General features: G+C 38.8%; 2 protein-coding genes across 2 annotated transcripts; both read right to left on the bottom strand.

Annotated features, from left to right (window-relative positions):
- Nucleotides 1-141: 141 nt before the first annotated feature.
- Nucleotides 142-4,013, bottom strand: LOC113670482 (small ribosomal subunit protein eS8). Its single transcript, XM_089202521.1, has 8 exons — nt 3,931-4,013; nt 3,696-3,773; nt 3,307-3,371; nt 2,293-2,401; nt 1,707-1,830; nt 1,416-1,455; nt 1,111-1,165; nt 142-444 (listed from the first exon to the last, which is right to left on the bottom strand). The coding sequence occupies exons 1-8, from the start codon at nt 3,986-3,988 to the stop codon at nt 311-313; spliced, it is 663 nt and encodes a 220-aa protein (XP_089058647.1). The 5' UTR covers nt 3,989-4,013; the 3' UTR covers nt 142-310.
- A 4,810-nt stretch (nt 4,014-8,823) lies between these two features.
- On the bottom strand, nt 8,824-11,235 carry LOC113670478 (uncharacterized). Its single transcript, XM_027186621.2, has one exon. The coding sequence runs from the start codon at nt 11,207-11,209 to the stop codon at nt 9,893-9,895; it is 1,317 nt and encodes a 438-aa protein (XP_027042422.2). The 5' UTR covers nt 11,210-11,235; the 3' UTR covers nt 8,824-9,892.
- Nucleotides 11,236-12,500: the final 1,265 nt, after the last annotated feature.

Genomic DNA, 12,500 nt, shown 5'->3' with positions numbered 1-12,500 from the left:
GAAGCGCGCAGGAATCCAGCTAGCAAGGGAGGGGAGCGTACTGAGGGTCTGAGAGGGATCTGGCATCAAAAACGAAAACCCTCGCGGACCTCTCACGCACTCGCGCTGCTCGCATGCAGAAATTGAGGGACTAAGCCCGAGTTTATGTTTCCCACCTTTATTAATTATTTACAGTCTGTAAAGCGTTGACAACAATTCCTTCCCCTGCACCCGCTATCAAATGAAGGCTAAAGGACCAAAAGATTGGGAGGAAGGATTGCACAAAATTTAGAAGTTTTTCCCATGGATGACGGGATAATCCATGGTATGATCATCGTCCTTGCGCGCTTTTGTCCGATGATGGCCTAAAGTCTTCACGCGTGCTGAACAAAGTCTCCAACTCATCTCCCTCAAGGATGTACCCATTACAAAATCCAATTTGACCTGGCCGTGATGTTATTTTAGCTGCAATACAAACAAAATATTAGACACTCTCTCGGGTTCATTTCCAATGTATTTCTGCTTTACTCTCTGGAGAGTACTTTCACATAAGATCGATTCAAGATAGTGGCAGGCAGTTAAAAGTCGTGCCTGACATAGAGCACCCTTGGAGACCCAAGGGCTGTTAGTCGATTTCTAGTCAGGGCGGATGTTCTGTGGTTATTCAAATATTTTCTTAGGCAAAGCTGAGTCATAACGCCTCTTTCCAACCAGTTACAGGGAATAAGGGAAAAAAAGATGAGGGAAAATGGCCGGTTTTGTCCACCGGTGCTCTAAATCTTGGCCCAATTTCAGACCAAAACGTACTATTTTTCCACACCTGTATTCAGACCTGCCAGCTGGCCTCTAAAATACGTAATCCATAATCTAAATAAGTTTTTATGATAACTGAAGTCAGAAATTTGAAAACCTCGACCGAAAACCTAGGTACACACGGAGCGATACGTCGATACGCTCTTGTCGTTCCCCTGATAACCACACCCTCTTTGAGACTGTGTACAGTCACCCCTCTCCTCCAATGAGACGGTGGCTATATGCAGGCCAACCTGACCCAAGATCATGGTGGTGAACAAAAAAACAAACTCTTTCAAGACCAACAAGTCTCAGAAACCAAATCTTTTGTGGGCTCACCATAAAGTTTTCCCTTGTTCGGGTATGGCATGAGATGTTCAAGTGAAGAATTAGCCTGTGGAAATAAGAAAATTATACTTGAAAATGAATGAGAACAAGAATAATTCAGATGTCTGAGACATTTTTCCCTTCCAGAAAGGTGATATGAGGAAACAAAAAATATTAAAAAAATAGAGGATATTGATTACTGGTAATAAAAACCAAATTATCAGAGCTTATTACAAAAATTCTAAAGCCACAAAGGAATCCTACCAACATACTGTTAGTCTAATGACTATCATCAATTCAAATTAAACACTACCAACCTCTTGTGAAGAGTCTTCTTTTTGGTAATGGGTTATGTACCTGGAATTAACAGTAGACAAAAAAAGACAAAAAAAACTCAGAAATGATTTAAATGTAATTTCTCTTTAAAGTAATAGTCAATTTTCCAAAAGCAAGCATGTTCACAAAATGCAAGAGAATATAGGAAATGATCACTGACAAGAGAAGCTCTTGATTGCCACATAAATTCTCTGTGTCAGTACCATAGGAAATGTAAAGAAAGCAGTGTAGAGATCATGAACACTAATTAAAATGCAAGATTAACAGCCTACCAGGTGTTAAAAGGACTTGGGTCCACTTCAACAATGGTCCCTTTGACCATCACACCTTCTTGGTTGAAGTCTTTATGAGCTGTGTTATGAACCACACTTATGATACGACATTCAAACTCTACATCTACAAAGATAAACAAAACAATATGCACTTTAAGGAGCTGAGCAATTCAGCCAAAAAAATAAAAAGTGCAAGGGGGTTGGGAGGGGGGGGGGGAAGGGAAGGAGGGGAGGGAGCAGAGAGAGGGGAGAAATTCCTGAATGTGAAAGGGTTTAATGTAAATTATAACAATTTGAAGATGTGAGGCTCTACACAATGAATTTTCAATTGTTGTTTTACAGCAAAACATGAATTAGGTGCAGGAACCCCTTTATAATGTTCATTTTAGTGGACAATACAACTACTGACAGTAAATGCATCAAAAGTCACTCTAACTTCTTTGTGAAATTTTTTTGGCTTAGTTTGGTCTTATGAACTTATCAAGACATTTGAGCTGGACAGAATAATTGTTTATTTCCTAGAATGAGTGTAATCAATTTATATTTAAGTCACCCTTGTATCAATAGTGTTATTATAACATGATACCTAGAGAATTCCATGCATAGATTCCACGGTTTACTTGCACAGCTTTGATCTTTTTGTGGCCACCATAGGCTTTTCTTTGTTCAGTTTCCTCAGGTTCATTTGGCTTGAGCTGAAGGGAAAGAAAATACTTTAAGGGCGAAATTTGCTTCAGCATACAGTTGAACCTGTATTAAGTGGAACCACATTAAGCAGTCACCCTGTATTAAGAGGTCTATTGTCAAAGTCCCAAATTTCCTCTTTATTAAGCAGTCACCTCTATTAAGCTGTCATGTTCACCTTAGAGTGAGTCCCAACAGCCTTTTTCTATTGTCTTCCACCTGTATTAAATGGTCACTTGCTACACAAATAAAACTACACATAATATTTCAAGTAAAATTTGGTCCACATTTCTCTCCCAAAATCAATTTTTGAAGTATTTTTGAGCTATTTTTTGTACATTAAGTGATCAATTATGGCATAAAATGGCATTTTTTGTAATACTCCTATTCTATGGAACCTTTATTTAGTGTTCAACCTGTATTAACCCTTCAACTCCTAGACCTGATTGACATGCAACTTCTCCCTAATATATCCAAGCAATATTCAGTAAACAGGTTATAAGAATACTCAAACCTATCAGGTTAAAGTTGTTATATTGATCTAGCACCAAATTCTCATAACTTATTAACAAGAAATTGTGTAGCAGCTAGAAGGGAGAATCAAAAATCAAATCTTGGGATTTAGGGGTTAGGCAGCAACCATGCCATTCCTGTAGGTGACCCCTAAAAACAGGTTTGACTGTATTTACTTGGAGTAATTGAGTTCCACCCATGAGGTTGCAAAAACATTCTCTACACAAAAAATGTCAAGTGATTTGTAATTAACCCTTTAAGTATAATGTAACCAACTACATATAGGTTTACAAGTATCTCGGAGAAAGGCTTTCAATATACATACATGTAGTATAATATATATAATTATTTATATATATTATACCATATACACTAGTATTAAATAATATATATAAATTATTACCTTGGTAAGTGCTGGTGCTCTGTCTTTCCTCCATTGACTTCTTGTTCTTGCTTTGGACAAAAAGGCTGTGAAATATATGGTCTCAGTGAAAATAAATTGATGAATAAAGTGCGATCTTTAACGTATTGTCACTGTAAGAGGGCTCAAGTTCTAATTATGAGAAATTTTTAGGCCAGGTGTAGAATTTTTCTGCATTTAAGACTTTTTGAACATATCGAAATTTTGATGAGGCATTAGGAGTGGTCATATGAGCTCGCTTAGCTAGACTGGTTGAAAGGATTTTTATGTGTGAGGAAGGTCTTTTTATGCTTTTCTGCCATTCTCAAGGTTGAGGGCCCTATCAAGCTTCTCCAAAATTTATTCCAGATTTCGAAACAAAAATTACTTACCGGATGAATGAATATAATTTGATTCCTGTGTTAAAGACCTTTGACAGCTGTGTATTCTCTCAAGACACCTCAAAGCACCTTGGAAATAAAATGAAGAAATTATGTAAACCCTACTCTTGACGGACGGTTGAGCCGGTCACAAAGAGAATCGTAATATGATTTATTCTGGGAAAATTTTTCTAGGGTGAGTACTGTTGTTAACTACATACAGTTCAAAATAAAATTCTTCCCTTACCTGATCCACAAAGTCTAAAACTAGCGATTGAAGGACGGAAAACGCATTTGGCCGCCATGTTGGATTTTTTGAGAAACCGCTGAATTCAATAACTGGGTATCTAGGACGAGAGGAGTTTGGGAGAGAGACCTGAAAGGAACTGGAATCCTGGAGCCGTGGGAGCAGGGAATGCAGCAGGGTGGGGTGAGGTGAAGGGCCATGTGACGAAAATTTAAGGTTGTGTATTTTTCATCTCTGGAACTGACTACAGATTTTGTAGAAGGGCAGCAACCTCAACTCAGAGTTAGGAATAAAACAGAGCAAAAGATTCCATCTGTTTACTGGATGATTGATCCATGAAGAGTACAGCTGAACCTGTAAGTTGTCACCCAAGGGTAATGGTTGGCTGACTACTCAGTACAGGTTGACTGCTTAAAACAGATTCCTCAGTAAATGATAATTATAAAAAATGATAAAAATGACATTTTATGCCTTGATTGATTGTTCATATAAAAAACTCACTCAGACACTACAAGCATGGATTTTGGGAGATAAACATGGGTTAAATTTACTTGACAGCTTTTCTTAAGTTTTTGAGTGGTTCCACTTTAAGTGACCAGTCAATTCTGGTGGATGACAATACAAACAGGTCTTTGGGATTCAGCATAACCACAATGGCTGAATAGAGGTCAAAATGATAATAGTGTTTAAGGAGAAATCATTTCAGAGCTTTGACAACTGACCACCTAATACAGGGTGTATGCTTAATACCGGTTTACGGTTAGATCGCTCCATGGTTAGATCGCTCCAAGTCAGATCGCTCCATACCGAAGTCACATCGCTCCACTCGAAAGTTAGTTTGATTGCGCAACAAATGGCGGTCACGTTTTGCTGTAGCTCCAAGGTTCAAAGAGGTTTTCTACTTTTAGGCTTGGTTTTAACACATCTAAATGTCATCCATAATGCAGCTAAGTATCCTCTTCATCAGTACACTACCTTGATTGTACCAGAAACACCAAGTACTGCAATTGAGGGCGTTATTTGTCTTCGGACTCCTGCCGGCGACAACAACTTCAAGCCCGCGACTTCTGGCGGTTTTTGTAAACGCAAGGGTTCCTGGAGTTCATGCAGAGTTTTGTACTATGCAAACTCTGTGGCTACTACACAGATACTTTTACTTTCTGGTGATGTAGAGCTAAATCCTGGATGGCGAGGCATATCTACGGAAGGTGAAGATTATTTACTCAACTTTGCGAGTGAAATCAACCGTGGCTCAAATAATTTCAGTATAGCACAATTGAATGTTCGAAGCTTGAGGAATAAGATGGATGAAATCAAGCTATTACTTAAAGTGTGTCGTTTCGACATTTTAGCAATTACCGAAACATTTTTAGACGCGAGAATATCGAACAAGCAACTACATGTGGATAACTATAAGATTGTTAGAAGGGACAGAAATACGGGACAGGATGGAGGTGGCTGCTTGATTTACATTGCGAGCCATATTTGTTATTCAAGGCTCAAATCCCTAGAGCCCCCTGATGTTGAATTAATCTGGATCAAAATTATGCATAATTCGTCTGCGTTGATATTAGGAAATTGTTATCGACCTCCTTCTGACTTCCAGTTCTACGAACGATTTTGTGATTGTCTGGAGAAAATGTGGCTTAGGCACAGGAATGTGGTGCTTGTCGGTGATTTTAACTCGGACTATTTTCGTAGCTACAAGGGTGTTACATCATACGCCGGTAGAAGATTACAAGATATACTCCAGCAATTCAGCTATAGCGTAATGAACGATAGGAGCCAGCCAACAAGAGTTACAAGTGAGACAAAAACACTGATTGACTTGGTTATTACCAGCAAGCCGGAGATTATCAAAGGAACTATTAAAACAACTGAGTTGGGAATCTCAGATCATAAGCTGGTTCTTGCTACAATATGGTCCAAAATAAAAAGGCCGCCTCCAAAGATAGTCAGGGCCCGCACCTTCAAAAGATTTGATCAAGCTACTTTTGTGAAGGATATCGAGAGTGCCCCGTGGTCAGTATGTTCAGTGTTTAACGATCCAGACGATTGCTATTGGGCGTGGTTACGCATATTCAAAGATATCTGTCAGGTGCATGCGCCTTACAGGGAAGTTAAAATTAGGAGCGTCTCGGTACCTTGGATAACACCGCAAATACGGCACTTGATGAATAAACGTTTCAAAATGCTTAAAATGGCACAACGTCTGGGTGATCCAGACCTGTGGGCTGAGTATTCGGAGTTGCGGAATAGAGTGACACGGGAAGTGAGGCTTTCTAAGAGCAGATACTATTTGGAACTGTTCAATGAAGTGAAGGATTGTAAATCCTACTGGAGACTGGTAAAAAATGCGACAAACGGCAAATCGATTACCCCGATATTAGGGATCAGGAATGCGGATGGAAAAGTTGTCACCTCCGATCTGGACAAAGCGAACATACTTAATGAACATTTCTCAACTATAGGCGAAAAACTGGCCAACGAATTGCCGAATACCAACTCGACACAAAGTAACGTTCATGTATCTACCGTCGCGCCTTGTGTTATGAACATAAATTTATCGCAGGAGGTTATTGTTAGTTCGATGGCTAAGTTGAGAGCCGATAAAGCCTCTGGGCACGACAGAGTTGCTCCAAAACTTTTAAAGTTTGCCGGTGACTCAATTATTCCATCTTTATTGTCTGTTTTTCAAATAAGCGCCACCTGCAACAGTGTACCGGCTACTTGGAAGGCTGCAAACATCTCAGCTCTCTATAAAAGTGACGATGAAACCGTTAAGCAAAATTACAGGCCTATCTCGCTATTAAGTGTACCAGGAAAACTGATGGAGTCTATGGTGGCGTCAACTATTACCACGCATGTCACTGAACAAGGACTTGGGAACCCTCACCAGTGGGCGTATAAAAAAGGTCATTCCACCGAGCTGTTGTTAGTGAAAATAACGGATGACTGGAGACAAGCGATCGACAAGAAACATGTTGTAGGCGTGGTTTTTGTAGACTTTCGTAAGGCGTTTGACGCAATTCCCCACTCCATTCTGCTCCGAAAACTTCAAAGTCTTGGTGTAGCTGGGGACTTGTGGTGCTGGATAAGAGATTACCTCTCTGGAAGAACGCAAGTAACGACGATTAATGGGTGTCAATCTCAAGCTATGCCAGTTACTTTTGGTGTACCTCAAGGGTCGGTGCTGGGCCCCACCCTGTTTTCCATCTTCTGTAATGATCTGCCCAATATCACTGAGGGAATAGATGGTGACCCACAGCTTCACATGTACGCAGACGATACCACCGTCTATGTCTCAGCTCCGACCTATGATCTGGTGGCCTCCAAGTTGAATGAAGTACTAGCAAGGCTATATACATGGTGTTGCGAGAACTGTCTCACTCCACATCCCACCAAGACGGAATATATATTGCTTGGTGGACGCGGAAAATTTACTGGGCCAAAACAAGCTATTAAGATGGGTGATTATGTTGTCGGGGAGGTTGTTTCTGCAAGATGCCTAGGTGTTCAGATAGATAATGCTCTTAAATGGGATCATCATGTATCGGAATTAGCTAAGTCATATACGCAGAAGTTGAATTTACTTAAATCCTTGTATTTCCTTCCTATACAGGCAAGAATTGATTTCTATTTTAAGGTTATTCTGCCGTCTGTGACATATGGTATGTTAGTTTGGGGCTCTTGTGGTCGAGTATTTTTCTCAAGCTTAGAATCTATACATGTTAGAGCGGCGAAAATAATATTTAACTTGGATTGGTGTACTCCAAGCAAGGAGGTTCTTGCCACAGTAAAATGGAATACCTTAGAGATTATGTATGAGAAACGATTACTAATCTTAGCGCATCAGGCTTATTATAATCTTTTGCCACGTCCTATGAGCCGTCACTTTGAAAAGTATGTAAGTAGCTACGACTTCAGGAGGAAAATGACATTTAAGTTACCTAGACCTAAGACCGATATGGTCAAGAAATCATGCTCATACAAGTCAATCACTCGGTGGAACGCTCTGGAAAATCAAATGAGATCAATTCAAGACGTTGACGCTTTTAAAAAGTCACTCAAGTGTATTTTTAAGCCACGTATGTTATAATGATGTACTATGTAGAATTTTTATTGTTGAAAATATGTAGAAATCTTACATTAGTCTTCTTATAATTAGTTAGGAATTTAGTTTTATTGGATTTAGTTAGGAATTTAGTTTTATTGTCCGTACACGACCACATCAGCTTTTGCTGAATTTTTTATCGTGTTTAAATAAATGCTGTTGTTGTTGTTGTTGTTGTTCGCTTCATCAAATAAGTTACTTCGCTCCATACATAAGTTACTTCGCTCCATGAAGAAAACTAACGTGGAAGGTTGATAAAAGACAGAAGGATAAGGGAAATTTGATCATTTATTACACACTGAAACACTTATTTCATCATTGGTAATTCGCTTTGGTGGGTTCAAGTGAACGAATCGTCGATCACTTTATATTTCAGCAACTTGATCGCAAGCAACATCATCAACTATAAACTACAAAGATCAGAAGTAAGTTAGTTTATTAGTTTTCTACGTTCATTACACACTGAAACACTTGTTCCAACATCGGTAATTCGACCGATCGCAAGACGCAATACACATCATCAGAAGTAGATCAGAAGTAAGTTAGTGTATTAGGTTTCTACATGGAGCGAAGTAACTTATGTATGGAGCGAAATAACTTATTTGATGGAGCGAACTAACTTTCGAGTGGAGCGATCTGACTTCGGTATGGGGCGATCTGACTTGGAGCGATCTAACCGGATACCCTTAATACCGGCTGCTTAATACAGCTTCAACTGTAGTTGCCCACTACTGGTAGGTGTTCATTTGAAAAAACCTTTAAACTCTACTAAACAATAATCAGGTTACACAATATTTATTTTCAATGATTTTTCCAGTCCCATTATAATCACAGCAAGTATCAACCATAGTTTTATTCTCCTTTGAAGTTAGAAATCATTTTCAACACAAGCTTCCACCAACAAATATCATTGCTTAATTTGAAAATATTATGAGAATTGTAATAAGACCTCTACAACATTTTAAAATTTTGTTTAATAAATTTTAAAATGGTTTCCTGACAATTTCAAGAAATAAATAGTACCATGCATTTGTGTAATAAATATCAACATCCAAATGTTTTTTTTTCTCCAGTTACCATGCAGGACATTAGATGGGCCATTTTGAATTAATGGAGGGTCATTTCAGACCATTTAAAGAACCATACAAATATAACAGAAATGGATTCCATTGGGTATCATAGTATAAATTATCAATAACATATAGATTATCTATAATAATGTCTTAGATAGTATTGTGACTTTTCGGCATAACTACTTTTACCATGTAGATAATACAGACACTAGTGCCACTGGAGGAAGTGACTATTTTTGTACATGTTTGTACAGACATTCATAATCATAATATATATTTAGGTCAGTTCTGATCTAACATCTATAAATTTAGCCTGAGATCTCCCTACTAGTGCTATGTTGAGGGAATTTTTCACTTTAAATCACATTTATACAGTGTTTGTGTTTGAACTGATAGTTACTATTTGCTAAAAGTTCTATCACAGAAGAGATTCATTTTCATCTAAACTTTTCTTGAAATCTAGGTATACTTATGAAATTTTCTCAAGATTTTCTTTAGAGTAAATAATATATAAACTTTGATCATCTAGGATAAATGTTAACATTTGTCATATACTAGCTATTAATTTCAACTCCCACTGTATTTGGATAAATTGATTTTCTCAAACCAGTTAACAATTCTCAAATGATGAGAGATGCAACACAACAATTTTTTGAGTAATTCAGTAATTGATATCAGCATCAGTGGTAAATATATCACCAATTTAATTTCATATATATTGGAATTCAATGTTAGACCTGTAAATAATGGTGTTCTACAGACTGCCACCCCCTTATTACTCATCCTTGTCCTCAGCAGGCCTTGCAATCATCAACCAAACTCTGCGTTCAATGCCTTTGAATAAATACACCAGACCAAGGCTCAGAGCTTTACCGCTGTTTATGACGGTGGATCTCATTAATACTAGCTGCGCTTTGAAAGGATCGAGTTTCATGCTCTTTTCAAGGATTTCCACCAACCAACTGAACACTTGTTTAATGTTAGATATCTGTGTTAAAACTAGACGACATAACACAGTGTTGTAAAACAATGACCAGCATTTTGATGTAAAAGAAAAAAATGGCTGGAAGACAGCATAAGGAGTCTTTATAAACACCATGTTGATTAGTTTGAAAAGCGGCTCAAACAAGAGATACAAGGGTCGAAAGATCACTGCAAGAGCAGTTGAAAAGCTTACAACTGCAAACCATATTTCGTGTCCAACAGCAATCAGGGGTGACGCGAAGGAAGAGAGTATGACATATCCTGGTTTGACATACGCCAGCCACTGTTCCGTCACCTCTTCAAACAAACCGTTCAAAAAGTGAATACATTCGTCCATGAGTTGCACATGATACTTTAACGCATCAATAATGGGCTGGACATGAGCTCGTATGAAGTCGACATGCCGGTGAAGTTGCCACAACGCCCACAAGATGGAAAAAATTGTATAAAGCGTGATCACTGATTCGATTAACCCGCGCACAGCTGGTGAGTAGATTCGATGAGGAATATATGGTGTCCAATCAGGAAGACCTTCCCTCAACTTCCTCTCGCGGCAAACCATGGCCACTCCTTCACTTTCTCCTTCCCGTGACGGCGTTTCACTATCAAAAGAAGAATCCAGTTGCTTTACGTTCCGCAATGAACGAAGAACATCCCTCACTTGCCCCGTGTGGTTGACGTGAAAGGTCACCTCCACAACGTAACTACATGACTCAATTCTCGCATCGCAGTGAGGACTGTCGACTTGTATGAGTTTTTGACATTCAACAGTAAGAATTCCCTTCATTGCATCGAGGTAACCAAACTTTGCACTGACTCGCAAATCAGCCGCGGAGATGTTTCGACAATCTAGGAGAGTGCAGTGCTCGTGGTCCAGGTGTTTCCGGTCTTTGTGGAGGAATCTTAAATGTTTAGAGAGCGGTTCGTACTCCAGCCACCGTTCCTCGTTTTTTATGTCAAGTGTCCCGCATCGTATACGATGAAGAGGGACTCGTGTAATTTCATTCGAGGAAGTTATTGGCGAACTGAGAAACGACGCCGAACTTCGATGTTCAGCGCGTTTTGAAGAGAGGGGAGTTTCTGTTTCGGTTACCACTTCGTCAGCCATCTTGATTTGATGTAAACAAACACCTTGTATAAATTATATCAAGAATACCGCTGTACACAAGTATTCTAGTCGTCGGCTCTGCAGTGACCGATGCGATACTGAAACTTGACAACTTTTTCGTGGAAGTTAACGAAATTAATTGATTTAAAAACAGATTTGTCTGAAAATGTGGCCAAGGAAGCGTAGCAAGTACACAATATCGTAATGGAGAAGGTAATATGCGTGATCTTATATTTTAGCTAGAAAACATGGAGTGTGAAGATAAAACAGATATGAGATCGGTTTCACGTGTAGTCAAATATGGAGATCGACACTACATAAGTTAATTGAGGTTTAGTCCTATTATTAAAAAATAAAAATACATGATATGCTGTTTGTGATGATCAAATATAACACCAATGTCATACTGGAAACCAGCTTCAGCAGCCCTTCCCAGAGCATTTGTTACGGGTCAGAATCTCACCATTTGTAAGTTCTCTGATCGTTTTCAGTAAGAATATCGGTTTTAGGGAACTATTTCTTCTGTCGAGCAGACGAAGCGAACGTGAATACACGAGAGAATATCATTTAAGTGAGATTCCAGGGTTGCAGTGTTGGAATCTCGACCAACAAAAATGGCATTGTGTTCATGTAATGGGGAAGAAGTTTCATTTTTTGAATACAACACACCCTAAAGGACCCCAGTACCACACCTCCTGAAAATATCACCCTTCTTTAGATTAAGATAATTTTGGTTTTATCAACTGAGTTGATAAATGTAAATTGGCCTCTGTAAAGAGTTTCTAAGCTGATGTTTCCAGTATTAGCCCTTTGTTTTGCTCTGATGAAGGGTTAGTGCTTGCAATATAAGCTTTGAAACTCTTTACAGTTGCCATTTTACATCATGATCATGATTGATATAACCAAAATTATCTTGTTATACTTCCCTACTGATGCAGCACTACAGTTTCTTTCAAAACTTACCCTCTTCTATAGATTTAGTTTGATAGAAATATCTACATGTAGATTATCAGTGAAATGCCATTTTGTTATTTGGATGTTGGGAGAACATCTGAAAAGACAACTTTAGTTTGAAGGGTGGGCAATACTATCCACTAGATAAATCTCTGACTTAAAAATAGACTGGAACGTGGTCTGGTGTTAGAAAAGGCCAGGTCTGAGGAATAGCAAGGTCATCATGCTGTGATTGAGGGCCATACATGAGACTAAATTTTTCAAACAGGAAGATCCTCACTATTTTACCCAGGAGTGTAGAGGGGGATATGTAACTGAGAACTGTGAGGGAGATCTA

The sequence above is a fragment of the Pocillopora damicornis genome, chromosome 1 (assembly GCF_964200805.1).
Source record: "Pocillopora damicornis chromosome 1, jaPocDami1.2, whole genome shotgun sequence".
Classification (NCBI taxonomy): Eukaryota; Metazoa; Cnidaria; class Anthozoa; order Scleractinia; family Pocilloporidae; genus Pocillopora; species Pocillopora damicornis.
The sequence above is the reverse complement of the archived record's forward strand: the minus strand, read 5'-3'. Positions and strand labels throughout refer to the sequence as shown.